At 46.6% G+C, this 21,006-nt stretch overlaps 1 protein-coding gene across 3 annotated transcripts in view; it reads right to left on the bottom strand.

Annotated features, from left to right (window-relative positions):
- The window catches only part of PDZD2 (PDZ domain containing 2), a 150,324-nt gene that overhangs the window by 58,932 nt on the left and 70,386 nt on the right, over nt 1-21,006 (bottom strand). For all 3 annotated transcript variants that reach the window (XM_014953964.1, XM_014953963.1, XM_014953962.1), the window contains exon 2: nt 12,464-12,866. In XM_014953964.1, coding sequence (XP_014809450.1) covers nt 12,464-12,866 — 403 coding nt within the window. The remainder of the gene's footprint in view (nt 1-12,463; nt 12,867-21,006) is intronic.

The raw sequence follows: 21,006 nt of genomic DNA on the forward strand, positions 1-21,006 counted from the left end.
AATAAGCGATGCTTAGGACACTTTTTTTTTTTTTTTTTTAATGGTTATAAATATTTATCCAAAAAGTGCTTTACAAACTCTGGAGCAAAACAAAGTGCAAAACAAGAACTAGTCCCCTTGAGTCCTACCAGCAGGACTGGGCATGAGGAAACACAAGCGTGGCAGAAATCAGCAGAGCAAAAAAGGGAAAGAGGACAACAAGCAAGCAAGCAAGCCAGACACACACGTAAGGCAATTTCCAGGACTCTCTCCAAGAGGGGAAGATCCAGGATAACAGAATTTTGAGGAGCCCCAGGAAGTTTTCAAGCTTGTAAGACAGCAAAATGCACAATTTGGAGGCAATTTTTAGGCTATGTGTTGCAGTCACCGGGCACCGGGTTAGCTATTTCTGCCTGGGTCTGTTCTGCACACAAGTAACGTTCTCGCAGGACGCAAACGCCCAAGTAGCAAAGATGATTAAAATTTCATGCCAAACTGTGAAGAGCATGTACGAATCACTGCTTGTTTCTGAGAAGGGAAACTGCTAAATATATCGGCAAACCCAAGGGTTGTGGCAGCATCTTGCAGATTTCAGGCCAACGTTGTTTATCAGAACCTTTATTAAGTGAAGAAAATATGCTTCTTTTACATGTTCAATGAGGCCCTATGTCGAAACTTTTAAATGCAATGTGAGACGAGTTTTTCAGATAGAGGAACAAAGAGGTCAGTATCTACACCAATATCTTAAGAACAAAGTGAAAAATAATAATAATAATGTTATACTTGCCCTAGACCACAAGTAGGAGAAACAGGAAAAACAAACCAGGTGTCTTAAGAGGTAACCCAAAAGTTTGAGCCTGAAAACATATACACCTGTGGGTAATTTGTTAACTTGAAAGTCATGCACATGGGCAATATCCCAACAGGTTTAACTGGGATCCTCAATGCATTGATAAAAGCCCAGACTCCTGCTGCATAACAGGACGTGTCAGGACAGAGAATACCCCGAGATTAATTAGAGTGATACATGAGACGCCGTGTTAAATGCAGGGGCAAGAGTCAACTATATTTATCTACTTAAAAAACAGAACTGAGCTACAGCATGAAAATGCTCCAGAGAGGTTTTATTGCTATGAAGTACCTTGCATCCATAATGAAAATGGTATAACAGAGAAATACGGTCTCTCTCTGCCTCCCCCAACCAAGCCCAGGCTGAAACGATGTCCATCTATTCTCCTCACAAGATGCCACTCTGAGTGTCCCGCTGTTAAATCCAGCTCGGAAGCAGCCTCTCCAATAAAGTTTAACAATGTAGTCATAAAGTTTCATTTAATGATTTGCAAAAGCGTTTTGGAATGCGAGTTATGCAAAGCCCAGCTTGCATTCCTCAGCACTCTGCACTATCACACAACTTATTAAAAAATAATAAAAAAAAAAAGGCAACCTAAATTTACTCTTAACTGACCCACTCTCAAATATTCATTTACATAGCAAAACACTTAATAGCAGCAAATGGCAGAACTCCGCTGCTCTTAACGCAAGCACCACCTTATCCTCCTCGAACTCCCACTAAAATCAGAAGCCCTTGCAAAGTGAGTTGTCGCGCAGCCACGATAAGGACAATATAACCATTTGGCACATACCCAAACACCTATTTCTTTCACTCATTTTCAAATGACACGGTCACTATCTCCTGTGTAAGAAAAGGCCATCCCTCGAGCCGCCGCTGGTCAGCTGCGTGCATTTCACTGGGAATAAACAGTTCAGCGTCGACTGGAAATCAGATCCTCTCACTGTTCTTTCTCTCCTCTTCATAAAACATTCATAGCTCTACATTTAACCACGTGCCACAAAACAATCGTCCCCCACCAATACATACATACCTCCAAGGTACGTCGCTCCATGATTTTAAAAGCTAAGTATTAAAAAGCAGATTTCCAGGCTTTGCTTGAAACCTCTTGGAGAAACAGGGTGTTCAGCAGAACCTCCTTCCCCTCCCCATGAAGTTGTTCTCTCTTTTGTACACAGCAGTATGGGATATTTGACAGCCAGCTAGGAAATTCTGCTCCTTTGAATGTGCATCTTATGTGACTCCATCACAGGAAAGTCTTAATAGTAAAGCTCTGTGCCAATCCCAAGGATTTGTAAATGCATTTACATTTTACTTAAAACCAGTTTTCTTGAGTTATTGGAGATTCTGAGGTTCAGCAACACAAGTTCTAAACACTTTAAAAGAGGAAAAAAAAAGTGCAGTGATGCACATCTTTAAAAAAAAAATCAAAATTAAAGGATCACATTTTCAGGCTTTCTTTCATAAACAAAAAAACTACAAGCTTACTTAGTCTTTAAACAAAAGCTAGGATTCTGGTGTGTTCACTCTGCTCCAGAGACTTAGAATACCCAAGGGAAACTCCAAGTGTAGCTAGATTTGGCAGTTTGCAGGTCTGATGTCACTGTCCTTGGAGCCTGCATAATCCCTGTGCAGAGGAGGGCGAGGAGTTTGACTGCTGAGCAGCCTCCTCTGGTCAGCTGCACAGTTCAGGCTGCTGCTTGGCCACTGCCAGTTTCATATTTCTATTAACATCTGAACTTCTCCATCCTCTGAGAATAAATTCTCATAGCTCCGTTTATAAATGACTCGAGAATATTCCCCCCAGCTTCGTTCACAAGTGACACAATAAATCTGCACACATGCACCCAGAGCTCTCCGTGCAAAAGCATTTCATGCCTAAAGCTCGGAGATGTGCTGATGCTGGTCCAGGCAGGTATCTCAAACACCAGGCATCCTCAGCAAGGACAGAGAGGGAGGTGCTACCAGCTCCTGTCACAGCCAGGGTCGAGGTGATACCCTGCTCAGGCTACTCTTAAGAATAAGGAGGCCAACCCATACCCCTTAATCGAAGGCAGGTAACAGTAATGAAGCTCTGCACTTCAGAACCTAAGTGCCAAGAGCTCACTAGATATTGTGAGCTGACCACCTGGATATGACAATGCAGAAAATTTCATGTAATTCACCTGAAGGTGGGCCAAGATGGACACTCAGAAAGACATGCATGCTTACTTGGAGAGTGTCAAAGGATTAAGAAGCCAAAACTTCCATTTAGAGATTTGCTCCCCATCTCCTGGGAGCAAACATTAAGTCTGCTCAATTCCATCGCATGGACTTTGCTTGCAAATGCAGAGCAGCAACAGACCTGCCTGTGGAAAGGGGCTGCGGATTCCCCCCTTGATGGTAGGGTTTCATGGACACGATGGACCAACATTTGTCCTCCAAAGGAGGAGATGAGACTGGGTCATCTCTTGAAGCCCCTTCCAGACCTGTTTTTTGGCTTCCTTCACTTATGTGACCACTTCTATAGCAAGAGGAAACACAAGTGGTCAAGTCGGGCTGCAGCTGGCCTAATGGCTAATTTTTGTTCTTCTCTGCAGTTACATCATTCTTAGGTGACTCAACTTTCCTCCAAACTTGGCTCTCTCGAGCAGGCAGAATCTTTGGACCACATTTTTTCCACTTGCAGCTGATCAACTTCAAAGTGCCTAAGCTACAAATAATTTTTATTTATTTATTTTTTTTAAAGACAGTATGAATATTCTACTTGGATTAATCGCAAGCAAAAAAAAAAAAAAAGAAAAAAAATTTTAAAAATGGGTCATCTTATGTAACAGACCGCAAGGGAGAAACAGAGAATGGGGGATGGCAGCTTCCAGTGGGTCCCCGCAGGCCATCCTCCTCCACCGTGAAGCCATTGTACATCAGGCAGCCCAGCCCCTGGTCGGAGGGAGCCCACATCTGGAACACACTTAGCCCGCTGCGGATCAGAGAAGGAAGAAGCACGCTGCCAGCGCGACGTGGGGAAGCTCGCCTTCTGCCTGCTCCAACTGCATACCATCAAATGCTCCATTTCATAAGCACGTCATTAATAAAACAAAAAGGAACATTTTTTTTTTTCCTCCGAGTGCCGAGGAAAATAAATAAATAAATAAATAAAATAAAATAAATAAAAGACAGCGGAGACGTTCTTCCCTCCTTGTCTTTCACCAGCTAATTGCAGGGGAGTTTAAAGGGGTTTGACTGATTTTGACTGCGCTGTGCTCAAGGAGCTGCAAATCTCTACATACAAAGGGAAAAAATTGCTTTGAAATCTTCGTATTAAAGAAAAGCTTGGCAGGAGCAAGGTGTAAACAAATGGAAAACAGAAATGCAGTAACTAGTTAAAAAGCCACACAGTAAAATGGAAAATGTAAAATAGTTGTCTACAAAAGAAGCACTTTCTGTCACAGCAGCAATTCAGCCAAACCCCGTGTAAATATGTAACAATTTTTAAATAAAAACAGAGATAAGCCCTGACGAGAATACTAATAACCACGCAAGCTCTGTACACACACACTGGGTGCCACGGGCCCCAACGCAGCCGGTGGGATGTCTCCATCCCCCCGCATCCCAACGTGGATTTTTACTGCCTGCCACTTGCAAACTTCACAGGCTTCCCCACAGGAGCAGCAGAGGCAAACAGCGAGCTCTTCCTCATTGGCCACGAGGCTGCTTTTGGAAAAATGACACTTAAGAGAAAGTTATAAGTTTAATGCATTAAAAAACAAAAAAATGACCACAATAGGCTAGATTGGAGCTGGCAGCCAATGTGCTGATCAAACGCAGCTGAAAAGCAGCACAAAACCTCCCAAACAGCAACGCACCACATTCAGACTAGCACAAAAACACATGGCCAGTGGAGCATCCTCCTCGACGGGGAGTCTACTGGGACGGCCGCAGCAGCACACCGCTCCCCAGCATCCTCCACTGATGTGGGGTAAGTCAAAAGCACTGCTCCCAGCTGCCTGCCCCACCTTGGGCCAAACCATACCTCCTCCCACTACCCCCATTCCCCAACAGGGAGAGACGGGTCGGTGGCTGGGGTTAGAATTAACTTGCATGATCACATACCGGGCGAGCAGCTCAAACCCGTCAATCTCAAGATACAGTCAAAAGCCATCACTCTTCACATCGCAGATTTCAGCGTGAATGACTCAGTACCAGAAAGCCATGCCAAAATCTGATTTTTACAGATTCTTAACAAAGCAATTATTTCATTAGTGGATAATGAGTATATTTTTCATCTCATCTTAACCAGGTTATTTTTATGGCTGATCTGACAGCAGGACTCCTGCTTTCATCTGCTACCTTGGGTTTTGTTTTCGTTGTTGTACAAGCAAGATAAACAACTCCAAGTCAAATCAAAAGGAGGAGGAAAAAAAAATCTAAATGCCTTTATCAAGAAGTTATTCCAAGAGAGGAGTGCTTTGTCCAACCCTACTGCCTATGAAAGTTTCCTAGCACCAAGGCACTGAAGCCTTTAGCTTCTACCTCTGGATGATGCAAGCCATGCACTGGGTGTCTCCTACACCACTTGGAAGAGGGGGGAAAAAAGCCCTCCAAACCCAAGTAGCCCTTAATGTGAATTACACAGCGCTGACCACGTGAACTTTCCGTGTCCTCAGAGTAAGTAGGAACCAGCAGCGCAGACACAACTGGGATTGCATTCAAGTGTCCACTGCTGATCTAACAAGTCCCCTTGTTTGGACAAACAGCTGCCAGACGCCTGGCATCCCTTCACTGAAATGCGAGTACTTTCCCCGTGGAAAGAGAAGCATCCTAGGGGATAAGGCCTGGGGAACAGTCAAAAGCAAAAACATACCCTCCCCCAAACACAAACACATAATTAAAATACAGAAAACAGGCATCACAGCAGAGTGGATGAACATTCTGCGACTTAAAGCAGACTGTCCCCCCGGGATCCATCTCCCGAGACAAGACTGCTTGTTGACATCATTTCCTTGGCAAGGGCTTTAAACATTTTATCAGCCATTGCAAGCACCTGAACTACATCATCACCCCTTACAAAAGTCTGCTGGAGTCATTTGTCATCCTAAGCCATCGCCATCTGGATTGCACCTCCCCAGGCTGCTCCCCTCTTGCCATCACATGAAGCTTTATTGCAAGATCAGCCAAAGGATTTCTCAGCTATCCCTGGCTCTGGGGGGAAGTCAGCCCAGCAATTGGCCCTGGAGAACTCAGGGTTTTAAAGGTTAGAAGGTGTTTGCACTCCCTGAGGTGTCTTGCCCAGTCTCGTTCTCTTGTTGGGCTACTGGGAATGGTTGGAGCTCCTCAGAAGACAGCCTGCAGTAGATGAAAAGCCCATCCTAGAGTATGTCACCACGCTCCTGTGTCAGCTAAAGAAGGGTCTCTCGTGGGGACTGATACTACATCTGTCGGCGTCAGGAATGCTTTGGGTTTGCTCAGTGGTTTCAGCGCCCTGCCTCAAAAATGAAGTGTATGCAGCTTTACAATCCCAACCAACACCTGGAACATTACAGCACCTAAGCAAACAGCATACTCTATTTTTAGGCACGTCCACTTGGTTTCAAACATTCACACTTAATGATTAAAACATAAAATGGTGTGAACTTACATTTCAGCTAAAGCCAGTCCTTTGCATTCCATTTGTGGGCTTGCTGTATCCTTAATACCATATGCAAAATGAAAAAAAACCACAAACCAACGAACCACGTTCTGTGTAGGTGGGAAATGCTTTCATACTGGTGCTCTCACCTAAGGCTTGTGATAGCTGGGCATGGCTGAGACGTCCTGTATGTAACACAACCTCGTGAGTATCCATGCTGCCTTTGGTGGCAGCTCATTTCCAAGTGTGAGGAGCCCGTGTCAAGATGACACATTAGAACTAACTCATTACAACTCACCCATTACCAGACTATCTCTATGCCCAACGCTCCACCGCACCCCCAGAAAACTCAATCCAAAAACAGACTAAGAGGAGATTGCTCTCCACAGCTACCACAGCTGTAGCTATTGCTTAAATCACAGCAAAGAAAGGCAAGAAAGTCAGTTGAAAAAATTTGGCAGCGAGTGATACTTAACCCCAGAAAGTTGTGATGATGGTTGTTTTATGGCAAGGTGGAACATAACCGGCAGCAAAAAAAATTGACTTTAATTTCAGTACTAGTTACATCAAAGCATTTCCTAAAACCCCAAGCAAAAGCAAGGCCAAGCTTTGTCAGTATGGTACAGCTACAATTAAAAGAGAACCCTTGTCCCTAAGAGAGTTTACAACCCAAAACAGGCAAGAGAGAGGGAAGACATGCTTATCACAGTGCACATTAAAACTTCAAGACAGTAGATAGCCCCAGGATTCATGTTAATGAAAGTTGGAAGCAAACACAACAGATAAAAAGACGTTAAGAACAGAAACAGATTCTGAGAAAGGCCTTTACATGACTAAAGGTATCTACATTAAAAACTAAAACCAGAGTTACTTATGTCTAAAACATGCATCGTATGAGAGTCCCATAAAAGCCTTGATGAAACAATAATTGCTGCTTAGGAGGTTGCCAAAAAAACTTGATGTAAAGCACCTTAGCTTCAGTGGAGCTGTGAGTATTTACCCTTGTCTTTACCTTGCTCACAGCAAGGTTTTCATTTTGGTACAGCAAGTGGATGAGAATCTTTTTCTCCATCAGGTTTAAAAAAAAATAAATAGTAAAATGCTTAAAGCCAGTACATTATTTCAAGCGTCATTTTTTGATTCCTGTAACATGCCATTAGCCTTCCTCTTCTGCTTGGCAAGATAAGGAATGTGTTCCATTAACCAAAATGCAAGGTAAGACTGGCATTTACCAATGCTAATAGACAAATACTGCTACAGAAAGGTTGTCGGCCCTTCCTAACTACAAAGCAAAATGCAGTTCCAAAGCATTCAGCCTTTCCTGAGACAAGTCATCTTAATAAGAAAGCAATAACAGGCTCGAAAAAGATGATGGTACGATGACTTCAGAAAAACACCGGACACAGCTTAGGGGGCCACCAGATGCTGGCTTGTTTCCATCCTGGAAAAGTGTTTGTCCCACCACGGCCCCAAGTTGCGTGGCCACCACCAGCCGGGGGGACCTGGTGCACACCCTGCACTCCTCCCATGCCACCTGGTTCTGCCCATGGGGAAATGCCTACATGCTGCCCCCCAGCCCCTCTCCACCTGAATCCCTTCACTCTTACAGCACTTTTACTCTGCCCAACCTTCTTTACACAGTTTCTGCCAGTGACAGCTAAATTTGGATCTGGATTTCAATCCCTTGCTAATCTGGATGCCTATAACTGAAGCAAGAGGATTCAAGGAAGTGCCTTATTTTTGTTTTTAATGGTTGACGTTTTAAAGACTTTTCAGAGCATCCTGCTGGGGCCAGAGGAAGCAAAAGCAGGCCAGTCTGTTCTGGTGCACTTCATTTCTGGTGCACTGTGAGGGTGGTGAGACACTGGAACAGGTTGCCCAGAGAAGCTGTGGATGCCCCATCCCTGGAGTGTTCAAGGCCAGGCTGGATGGGGCTTTGAGCAACCTGGTCTGGTGGGAGGTGTCCCTGCCCATGGCAGGGGGGTTGGAACTCGATGACCTTTAAGGTCCCTTCCAACTCTAACCGTTCTATGATTCTATCATTTCCAGCCCAGCTTCTTCTGGCTTTGTCAATGAAAGCCTCTCATCATACCAGCCAGGCCTGGATCAGGTGAAGTCTCCATTGAAAACAGCACTCCCACCCCTCACACTCATAACCCCATCCCTTGCAACACTCACAGTCCTACTCCTCATCCCTGCCCGTGCCAGCTGTACCTGGCCACCTCCAGGCACTTCTGAGGGGCTGAACAGCCAAGGAAGCGGTCCACAGCTCTTCCAAAAACACCACGACAGAGAAACTGAGAGCAAAACTGAGCAATTCTGTCCTACCAGTAAACAAGATGAAAACACAGAATCAGTATATTGTGAGGAAACCTCACAGTTTCCTTCCCTTTATAATTTTTCAGCTGACCCCGGCAGCCCCTCCCCATACTCCTCTTTCTTCTGTGCCTTTGTAATTACCACCCTACAAAACACCCCTCTGTCTCAGGCCACTGAATAAAAGAAGTAAACTTTGATTTCTGCATTTAAGCTCCCCAATCTTCCCAGGAAGTGACGGATCATTACTCTGGCTCAGAGATTGCCTGGTCTTAAATCACTGCCCACGACTCCCACTTCAGCCAGCCTGGGTCCTTCTCCAAGGTCAGGTCTGCTTCCCAGACCTTCCAGATCTCGCTGCCAGGCAGGTACAGCCTCGCTGCTTTGAATCCCCACATTCTACAGGGCGTTTAGGTTCCTCCTAAAAATATTGCAGCACAGCTTAACCACCCGTAAACATTAAACGCTGCCTGCTAATTGTCAGGTACAATATTTACTGAGGGCTACATACCAGCAAACAGCCTGGCAGATACCTTTATACACAGCAATAGCATTGCCAAGCGCAGAGGAGAGACAGACCGAGATCTGGGAGATGAAAGCAAGCCTGAAGGAGGGGACTGACACACGCACACCAACCAGTAACACAGGAATCTCCTGGCAGGCTCTCTTGACGAACAGTACCTGTCTGGCCTCTTGTCTCACCACTCAGCGTTGCTGTTATTAGCAGCACGAAAATGGGAGGACAACCCTATGCCCGCGGGAGAGGAGGTACCCTGGCAGCACACGACACCGAAGACACGTGGATGCCTCAGAAGCACTGCCAGCACAACATCCCCAAGGCATCAGCCACGAGCTGGCTGCTGGGCTCAGCACAGCGGCGGCTGAAGACACGCAGGTTCTGCCCAACCTCTTCTCCACGGTTTTCATCATGACAACTTCAAACTAACTTTCTACAGGGAGAAAAAGAGATGTTTCCTGGACTCCATGTTCCAGGTTCAGTAATTCCCCAATCTGCACCCTGGGGCAGAGGAGGGGGAAGGAGCGGTGGGGAGGACCAGGCCGGTGGGGAAGACCAGGGCGGTGGGGAAGACCATCAAGCTTGCCAAGAGGCTTCTTGAAGCCTTTCCTCCCACCCACAACAGACCTCCAGCCCACTGCAGGCTGACTCTCATCTTCCTGAAGTGAATATAGTGCTCTCTGAAGGCGCAGGGCTGACAGCCCTGGATATGCAATTAGTCAACGTGTGGAGGAGACGGTGAGGGATGGAGGGCAGCAGGGATGGAGCCGCTTTCCCCGTGGAGAAGGTGCCCTGCCAATGCACCCTGTCCCCACTCGGGAAGAGATAACTCATCCCGCGGCTACGAGAGGTTTGGCTCGCGCTTTGAAGCCTGGAAGGAGGCTGCAACTTCTGACACGAAGTCCTGGATGCCGTTTTCAAAAGGCTCCTGACACGACTGGATCTCACATGCCTGAGTGCCAGGTCACGCTTTCAAAACAGAGCTGAAAGTCAGATTTGAGGCTCCCAAGTGTTTTTACTCCTTGCCTTTTTTTTCCCTTCTTTTTTTTTTTTTTTTAAGGATTCAAATAATTTTTAAAATTTTATTCATGGTCAGTATTCAATACTTATTAAGAAACTGAAATAAGCAGCTCATTACTCTGATAGCAGCCACCCCGTGGATGCTAAAGTGATGGGCTTCTATAATGTCCCTTCATCTTTAAAAAGAAAAGGATAAGCAAGGCATGCTATTCAGGCTCCAGCTATTCACATTTCTCCTCATTCAGATGTCAGGAAAATGTAATTAATACTGACACATACAGAGGTCATATCTCTAAGCAAAATATTAACGGGGGAAAAAAATTAAGAGAGAGAGAGAAGCAATTTTACTAAATGACTGTGCCTCCCAACAGGCTTTTTGACAGATACACCACAACTGAACAGATTATAGCTCTTAAATTTCTAGGGACTCAACTGTGCTTCTATGTACTACAAAGCCACCTTGTATATGCTTTGCATTAAAAATGTATTTATTGCTCACATTGATACATACATGTTCTGAATTTAACAATTTACTTCTTGGACTAAAATGACTCAAGACTTCAAGGTAACACTAGCACGGGATGGCTCTGGATCAAGAGTTTATTTTTATATATATATCTATATATGTATATGTATATGTATATGTATATGTATATGTATATGTACACACTTTGGCTTTCCACTTCCTCACAACAAACTCTGATCATCTTCATTTACAATCTGTTTAATTAAACATCTTCAGAACAGATTCAAGAAGGTTTTATATGGACCAGAGCTTTCAAAATACTGAAGGATTTATTTATTTATTTATGAACTTTTAATGTTTTCTTTCAGAACAACTGCAATTACAAGGCTTGTACACAAACATCCTCCCGGCTACACCATGAAATCCAACACGTCTCACTGATGGGAAGAGCAGGTTTTCTCAATTATGCTCCTTTAAGACCAGCATTTTTTTAAATTGGTTTTATCCCCTCCAGTGTATTTGAAGTTAAATTAGTTTAAATTAAAGACCACCATCACCACCACCCTCCCGTAGCATTGGGGATCACGAATTCAGAGGCCACATTTAAACCCATGCTTTCCCCAACAGAATTTAGTGATGAGATGTCCACTCATACCACTCTGTCACCAGCTTTGAAGTCTCAAAATTGAAACCAGCTGCTGCAGCAAGCCCCAAGCCTAACACAGCAGTGTTCATCTGTTTATACTATCAGTGTCCATGGAAAGATTGGCAGACAGCTCATCTGGTGATGGATGCACACTGAAACCTGACCAAGGCTCGCATTATTTTTCTCCATCCAGCAATGCTGCAATTCTAGCCAGGCAACAAACCCCAAGATCTCCATTAGGATGAAGAGAGAAGCAATGAAAGCCCCTATCTCACTGTCATCCCAAACATTAACAAATCGTCCATCTCATCAACTCGGAGCAAAATTCACAATAACTTCCATGTGGTCCCCAAACACTGGCCAAACAAGTTTGGTAACACAAAGAAATGCACCGCGGTCTGGTGCATCAAGCTCAGAGAGAGCTCAATATGAAGCCTCACAGGGCAAAATCATAGAATCATATGGGGTTGGAAGGGACCTCTGGAGATCATCAAGTCCAACCCCCCCACCGGAGTGGGTCTACCTAGAGCAGGTTGCACAGGATCTTGTCCAGGCGGTTTTTGAATGTCTCCAGAGAAGGGGACTCCACCACCTCTCTGGGCAGCCTGTTCCAGTGCTCTACCACTCTCACAGTAAAGAAGTTCCTCCTCATGTTTAGGTGGAACTTCTTATACTCAAGTTTGTGCCCATTTCCTCTTGTCCTGTCAATGGGCACCATTGAGAAAATTATGGTCTTCCACTGACACCTCCTGCCCTGGTGTCATAAGGTCATCAGTTGTCTCAATAGAATAAGTCCTGAGGCCAACCCTGACAGGTGAGAGATACAAGGACCTTCCCCTTCATCACAGATGGAGCATGACAGAGGTTTCTCACAATTGTTATTTAACTCCCTAACCATCCTGCACCCCATCCTGTGTCCCAGCACCCCAACAGCTTGTGTTGTCCATCCCACGGACACCAAGGATGGTGCATGAAAACCAAGGAAATAGCTTGAGAAACTCCTTTAACTCGCTTGCACACCTGCTGCTTGCTTCTCTAGAAAAACCCCAAAGCAGACATACCTGGGCAGACTGGTCACCAATGTCTGGCACCCCGCCGTCCGACAGCCGGCACCGGTACTGTCCCCCGGGTCCCCGAAGCTGCTCTTCCCCGTTGCTTTCTGCTTCGGAGGTCTCCGGCTGAGCAACCTCCACCTCCATCGGGGTGCAGTGCCCGTTCCCGTGCTCCGAGCCCGGCTTCTCTTTGCTCTCCTTACTCCCCGGCGTTCTGGTGATGACCCCAAACTTCCTAGTCCTCTTCCCATTCTGAGCGGCTCTGTCGCCGGCTTCGGGGCTGGGCTTGGCTTTGGGGTCGCAGCTGTTGCTGTTGTTGCCGTTGGAGGGAGGAAGAGGGGCTTTGCGCTTGATGCGGCGCAACATGATCAGGTAGACGAAGCCGCCATTCCAGCACTGCTCGGCCAGGTAACTGCAAGGAAAAGGGGTGCACAGGGATTACCAGCTGCTCGCCCCGCATCCCACCCCATCACCCCAGCACTGCATCCCATGACCTTCATCCACCTGCTCAGGCCGCCAAGGACCTGGCGCCTGGATGCGCCAGGACACCTCAAGGCATCAGCAAAGGCTCCCTTCCTTCAGTGTTGAGAGGGAAATCACATCAGGAATACCATCAGACGTCATTAACAGCCCCACCAGCCATCCAGGCTGATCCCACCGTGGCGTAACACGACAACTGGTAAACGCCACCCAGACTGGTTCCTACCACCCCGACCTCCGGACCCGCAGCACAGCAACATGGAATGGTGGAGCAAGCAAAGCAAAGGGTGTTTCCAGCAGGGCATTAAAATAAATAAATAGAATTTTGAAAAAAAATTAAAAAGCAGGCAGGCTTCATTTGTGCAGCAGCCCACAGAGCATTTGCATCTGAAATGATCCTCCTTAGTGAAACTAATCTTCCGCTTCTGCGTACGTACATGCTTTGAAAGCCCCAGGGGAAAAAAAAAATTAAAAATCAGCTACTGGGATAAAGGCAGTTGTGCCAATGGCCTCAGTACAGCAAAGCGTGGCACTATATGGCATCCCAGCTCCCGCAAGGGACATGAAAATAAGGTGGGTTTCCTTTATAGCAAGGGTATTGCAACCAAAGCAAGACCCAAGTCATCTCAGCCATGCAAGGAGCAGCCACCAGGTTCTCGGAGCAGAGCAAAGCATCGCCTCCCCTCCTCAAAGTCTCCGGACGTGCCTTGAAGGAGTTGACATTTCTGCTTCAAGCAAATACTCAGTGACCTTACAGAAACTGCACCCACTGGTGCAAAAGGGGAATCTAACTTCATGCCTCTTTTGGGAAAGCATATACCTCAACCCAAATTCTTGAAATATTTGGGTTCCGAGCCAAGGGTGTAACCAACTGAGAGTACAAACAAGCTGGAATTTGTACATAGCAGGTTTGTATGTGCCCTTTCACACTAATTTAGGCCCCCAAAATATATTGCCTTTCTTACTAGTGAAAGTGGCAAGAATTTCCCAGAGCATCAAATAAGCCTCTGCTGCAGCCGCAATGAACTATTCGCTAATACAAAGCAGTTGCTGAACCTACAGCTATCAGAGGAGATGAGAAACTAGGTGTGAGGGTGAACCATGGAAGATGCTAAGAGAAAATGACAACAGCACTCGTGGTTGAGAGAGGAGGAGCAACTCAGGAGTCTTCCACCCTTTTTTTTTTTTTTACCCCTCTCCGGTGCTTGCAGGCTTATTTTCCCCTTCCCTTTCTTAAAAGTTGTTTGGCCTTAAATACAACCCTTCAAAGTTATTCCTGCACAGAGTTGACTTAATGGCAAAACAGGAAAAGCAGCTATGATAACCCCTGAAGGAGACTTCTGAGAGTGTTTTCCTCACTCCTCTGTACAATTACTCAAAGTACCCCAGACCAGCCTGGCGGTGGCTGGAAATAAGACGATGGGTGTGTGTTTCTGTCCAGGGACACGAGCTGGTAGTTTCAGTCCACTTCTTCCCAAAGCTTAGATGCAATCCCCGCCAGACAATGTGGGCATTCAAATCACTTATACTTAATTAGAAAGACCGATACCCAAATGAATATGGCAACTACAGAACCTTAAAAGCAGCCCTGGAGCAACAGAGGGGAAGGACCAGTATGTTGGCTGTGCCAAATTTCCCCAATGAATATAAACTGGATTCCAACTCCCTGGACAGTTCACTCAGCAATTTTCACCAGCCAAGCATTTTTTATTATTTTTTTATTTTTTTTTAAACAGTGAGAATATTTAAATAAAGCCCTAAACCCATCTTTTTTGACACAGCTGAAAGCAGACAGCCACTGAGCCCCGCTGGTTGGAAAGCCTCTGCAGCCAAGGTCAGCCACCATTTGGGTGGCCACGACGTGACACTTGGCTCAGGGAGGCATATGGGGCTGGCAGGACCTGATGGGCTATCCTAAAAAAAATTCCAGAACGAAGATGGAAGTATTTTTGATTATCACGTTAGAAGAAAAATTCTTTTAATCAACAGAAAAGGGGCAGTTTTGTTCCAGAAACAATATGGGCTGCCTGTTTTTCACATTTATGTTTCAACTCAAATTTCAAGGCAGCCAGTAAAGTTGATTAAAATTCATGACTTTTGCTTGCAGCAATACCACTGCACTCTGATCCATCATACATAAGCCTGATAGCACTGCTTCTCCTGGCACATGGAAAACAGAAAAGCAGCTCCTCTTCCCACAGTCCTGTGGCTTGCAGGGGTGCTGCCCACCCTGTTTTCAGGCAGTCAGTTCTGCCTGACTTGTTTTTTGTGCAGGTGCACGTATATGTGTTGGTTTTTTTTTTTTAAACCACCGATCTCTATCTCTGAACTAATCACTGATGTATTTCTGAGTGCCAGTAACAAAGTGCGTGCATTAATCAACTACTTGATTCAGGAACCAAGTGGAATGAGAGGGAACTTAGCATACGTCCAAATAAAGTAATTTTATGGAGGCAAAAATAATTCACGATTTCACCTCCACTTGTAGCACATTTATTCCGTTCATGAAGTGTAAAGCGACGAAAAGGGAATAAAGAAGGGGATGCTTTTTTTTTATTTTCTGCTGTCCATCGACAACCACCCGTAGGGTCTGGAGCAGGGTTACAGCCAGCAGTAACAGCCGCAGCTGTGCCCGAGTCAGCGGAGCCGTGCTGATTTACTCCATATGTCGAGGTGGCCTGCATCTTCCAGGCGTGCAGCCTGCAGTAACTCAGGGGTTTATGTCTTCTTGAGTACTTCTCGGCAGTTCAAAGCACACAATTTGTTGGTTTTTTTTCCCTTGGAAACTTAAAAAAAAAAAAACAAAACAAGAAAACCAACCAGAAATGCCTTCTCTGGGTCAGTGAGCAGTTACCTTTGCATGGCAGCGAGTGATCACATACACCAGATGATGTCAGGTATTTCCGGACGGGGTGAAACCAGCTGGTACCAGTGACGCAGTAAGGGGCATCGTTATCTCAGAGTTTGTTTCGAAGCAAAGGCCAGGCACCCCGTGTGTTGGAAAAACAGCACTGATGTAACACCGAACTCATAGGACGAGATAAGAAACTAATATGCCAAGAATTTGTGGTCATTTGCTGTTAGCCAACGAGCCTGAGCCACTTTAAAGCTCTGCCAAGTACATGTTGCCTACTTAGCTGGCTTCCTTTTCCTCTGCCATTTCTTCCCCTATGTAAGTAAGAAACCAAAAAAACTCTGTGGAAGCACAGGAAGTTCCCAACACTGGACAAAAGACAGGAAAGGTTGTATTAAATGAGTGAGAACCTTCAGATTTTTAATTACTTTCTATCAATCCAGGAGCACCCCGTGCCAGAAGGGAATAATGAGGTGGATTCAATAAAATATAATTATACACCCTCTAGACTGCAGAAAACTGTGTAAAAGCTAGACGAGTCCCAAAATGCCACTTCTCAGGGGGTTTAGCGTGCGCAACACAGACAAGCCTTTTTTCAGATGTGGTCCCCAGTAGAGCACTCTCAGTGGTTTTAGCAACCAATACACCAACGGTGTCTCGGGCAGGGCAGGACCAGAGCAGACGTGCCTACACGGCTCCTGGCACCAACGTGGGGCATCACCTGCAACCCCCGAGTTGTCACGTAGTTTGAACACAGTCTTCAGCTTGCATGGAGAAAAAATATTCCTAATGCAGCTTTGACTGATCCAAATTTGTTGAAAACTGAGACTAAAAAGCTTCCTATTCCCGGTTCTGGTTGGCAGGGGTTGGACTAGGATTCGGCGAAAGCCCTGGACCTGGTAGACAAGCTAAGAAACCCTGGGAAGCTAGTCCTAATGCCAGTGAATGACAACACGCAACAAATCCTATTATCACAGATTTTAAGAATGTGAGAGATTTTACCAGCTCATCATGCATCTATTAGTATTAGCTACCAAAACAAAACATTTTACCAGCAGAATACCCATCCACACTTTCTGTCTTTGCAAAGTAGTGTTAGGTCTCCTTGGCACAGCCTGGAGTCCCCACAGAGGCTGCCATGACATCTCCCCAGGCAGGGTCTAAAACACCACCGAAACATCGGCATGGAAACCTTTCCCACTGGTGTGCTTAGAAGGACCGACCACCCGGCTGCTCCTCACGCTTTGACCTCACCCTGGCACCAGCTCTGGTAAAACCCCAGCCCACAGGAAACACCACCCTTAAGCTGTGGGGCAGACTTGTTCTTCTCTGGAGGGGAGAAACCGTGAAAATGTTAATAATCCCTAAAACCAGGGGGGAAACTATTTTACACTCGAAACAAGAGCGGGAGAGTTACCCCTTGCACAGCTCAACCACAGGCTGGAAAAAACCACAACTGGTGGCTGGTATCAAGGGGCATTTAATACTCTTTTTGTATCAGAACTATGAAGGGATGGACACGTCCACTTCTTTCGGAGACTACTTTTGAGTTACGCAGTCAAATCCCATCTCTCTCCTACACAGCTGAACTGATTGCTGTGATCATAGAAAACGATAAACTCCCTGAGTTTGTTCCAAGTTCCTTGGCACACATATGAAGTGTCAGACTCGCAAACAGTGTCTTAGAGTAAGCCAGTCATTTTTTCATTTATGTATATACATTTGTGTGTGTGCACGTATAAATACAAAGGTTTACAGACTTGACAAGAGCATGCTGTGACAAGCTCTCTGTCACATCCCATCTCACTTGAACAAATGCAGACGGCCACACTGAGCTACAGAAAAAAAACCAAAGCAGACCCAGCAGCCATAAGAAAGCATCTGGATCCACTTTAGGATCAGAAATATTGAAGAAGTATGTTTATTTTACACTAATGCTACTATTTAGCATTTCTCCAGAACCTTTCATCCTGATAGATCAGAAAGTGCTTTGGAAATGATACAGGCAGAGCATCACTGACATCTCGCCAGCCAGCCCATCGTGCAGCTCACCAGGGCACGGAGGAGAAACCTCAGCCGAGACAACCACTTCCAGAGCCCCCGCCTAGCCCCCCTCCCCGGGACCTGTAATGTCCTTAGCAGGACAGACAAACCACTAATTTTTATGCTCTTCTCTGAAAGACTCTGGCATGGTAAAACGTCTTGAAACTCAATCTTCTTTTGGCTGGAAAGATGAAGGGCAGTGCAGATCCTTGCAGAACTCAAACCTCCAGCCCCAAGGGGGACTTAAAAGCTAAACTTAACAAACCATCTCTCCATGACACCAGCAAACGAGCTAACTTGCTTTTCAGGTAAGGCAGGGCAAATTAATGACTAACAGATAGTGACTGATGGAAGGGCACACGGCTCCTCATGAAACCCTCACCATGTGAGAACACCCAGCCCACTGAGGACAGATTTTGGCAAGCACTAGGGGTACTTTTCACAGATTGCCGTGTCTTTGGGCGGTAGTCAAGTCTTAATGTGTGCAGGCAAAGGAAAACGCTGAGCTACAAAGTCTGGGGCGAACCTTGCTGCATCCGAGCTTTCAGGAGGCTTCCCCTCCTTGGGGCTGCAGGGACACCCCATGGCCACCAAGCTCTCCAACCACAATTTGTCCCAGCAGAAAGCAAGGGTGTTGATAAACCCAGCTGCTGCTTCAACATACTCTTGTGGGCACAGAGCTACAGCACACCAGGAAGGTGCTCAATCCAGCGCCTCGTCACCGACAAGCCCTTTCCTGCCCCGGGCTCTGCAGGCGATGGCACGGGCAAGGGACGCGATGTTCTCTGCCTGCCCTAACAAACAGGAGGAGGGAAGGCAGAAAGGGCAGAGGACGACTCAGTCATGGGGCCGAGAGACTAATCACACCCAGGGAGCGCATTTCAACGGCCTGGGGTAGGCAAGAGGGCTCCCACCTTCCCTCTCGAGGATGAGCAAACCCCCAGCTTGTGGCCAAGGTTAAGCGGCATCTCCCCGAGTCTCACAGGGGCTGTGGCTCTCTACCTCACACCAGGTCTTCCTCAGGACAGCCGAAGTGGTGGCTTTCTGGAGAACAAAACTCTGAATGCATTTATTTTTCTTTTTGCCCATGGCATATTTTTCACTGTTAAATTTATCGCAAGGAATGCAACTAGACCTACTGAAATCTTGAAGGTAAAACGAATTTGGAAGTTGAAATTCAAAGTACATTTGCTGATGAGACCTAATCCTCCGCTGGATTAGAACCCCCTTTATCTTTGAGCATCACAGTGCTGGTGTTCAGTGCGGCCATGCTCGAGCTGCTTGCAGGCTGGCTGCTGTCAGTCTGTACCACACAACACACCACCAACATCTCAGAGAAGCAATGGTAGCAGCAAACAGATGTGGAAAGGTCTGGTCTTCGCTGTTCATCAGAGAAACCAAACCAGCAAGAATTTCAGACCAACAGGAACATCGCTGAAGTCTGCCAGAGCCCCTGGGCAAAAGCCCCTCTGGCAGGGCTGGCAGGAGCCCCCAGGTAAGACCTCTCTGCCCACCATGAAATCCTGAACTCTCAGGAAAGGTGAAAAGGGAGCAGAGGAAGGATCGCTGCTATGTTTTCGTTGACTTACTGTCTGCTTGTGGCTTTTCCTGGGAGATGGGATTCAGCTCAGCCTTGCGACACAGGACCATGACTAAAGCCTGGTGAGACACCTCACTCTACCTGGTATTGGTGCAATGATGCGGCTTTGAATTAGGGAGAACTGAATCCCTTTTCCCTTGCTGTGCTGCAGATCCCTCGCAGCGCCTCAGGCAGGTCTTTCCACAAAGAAAACAGGGCCAACAACATGTCTTATCCCACGGAGTTGCTGCAAGGTCTGAGGTGGTGAAGCCACCGGCTTTAAGTACTACAGTTTCACAAACACCTTACATGTGGGATCAGGCAACACCAAACACCACCACAGCTTTCCTCCCACCACGTATCCTGCTCAGGTGCTAGCACAGTCATTTGTCCAACAGCATGAACAGTCATTTGACCAACGGCACGAAGGAACCCAATGAGGGAACCGATCCAGCTTTCAATTCACCCAGCCAAAGCAAACTTTCCAAAACCCGGACCTCAAGATGATGAGTTTAAACCCAGCCCAACGCTCTGCCCTCCTGCCAGCAGCGTGGAGGCAGGGACAGGAGAAGAGGAGGCTGGTGGTGGCAGGGGACCAGGCCTCTGCTTGGTAGGGCTGAGCGGGGTGTGCGTGGCAGCCCCGGGGAAGGGAGTTGCAGGGAAGGTGCAGAGGGAAGCACTGTCTGGCGTCGGCTGAAGGGCATTCATACCTAAATTCTACGATTGAAAGGGCAGGCATCCTCGCCGCAGACAACGAAGCCCGGCTGAATCGCAGCCCCATGGCTGGCGTGGGAAGGAGACAGGCTAGATCACTGCAGTGACGCTGGCACTGCACAAAAAAACACATTTCTGCCCAGCACGTGGTGGAGATGCCTCAGGAGTCAGTCCAAGGGCTTGCAGAGTGACAAGCAGAGCAGGGATCTCCAAAACACCTAGCACATGGATGAAGGACACAAGGAGCCACATCAAGCCTCCCCCCCGGCCAGAACAGACATCTGAAGAGGATGACTTGAGGAGGTGCACTGCTTCTCCACACCGAGGGAACCTCCCAAGCTCTGACAGACATCCTAAGCCTAACAGATCATGCAGCTGCGGCCATCTGCTCCCAAGGGACAACATAAAGTCCTTTGGGATTTGCGGATTTACTGGCTGTGCTAGCAGAACAGAGGAGTGACGTTGCATTTAGAAAGCAGAGATTTTGGACTTTACAAAGGACCTGGTCTTACTAAACATGCAAGTCCCCCAACTGCATCTGAAAGTTCCAAGAGACATTAGGTACACGGTGCTTTTGGGGTTTGGGTCCTAGATAGAGACTAATGGGTACGAAGGAGACAAATTCTCTTTGTTCCTTGCTTTGCTGCAGGGCGTACGGACAGAAGTGGTCCAATCCAGCCCAACCATCACGGCACTGAGTGTTCCCATGTGTTAGTTCCTAGCTCTGCTCCATACAGACAGCTCACCGCATACATGGCCCTGCTCACAAATACCACTTCCAGTCATGAGAAAACCGAGCAATTTAAAATGGCTAGTTATCACTTAAAAAAAAAAAAAAAAAGTTAAATACCAGCTTTCCAGCTTCACTGCAACTGGCCAAAA

Source organism: Calidris pugnax, unplaced genomic scaffold, assembly GCF_001431845.1.
Source record: "Calidris pugnax isolate Ruff unplaced genomic scaffold, ASM143184v1 scaffold178, whole genome shotgun sequence".
NCBI lineage: Eukaryota > Metazoa > Chordata > Aves > Charadriiformes > Scolopacidae > Calidris > Calidris pugnax.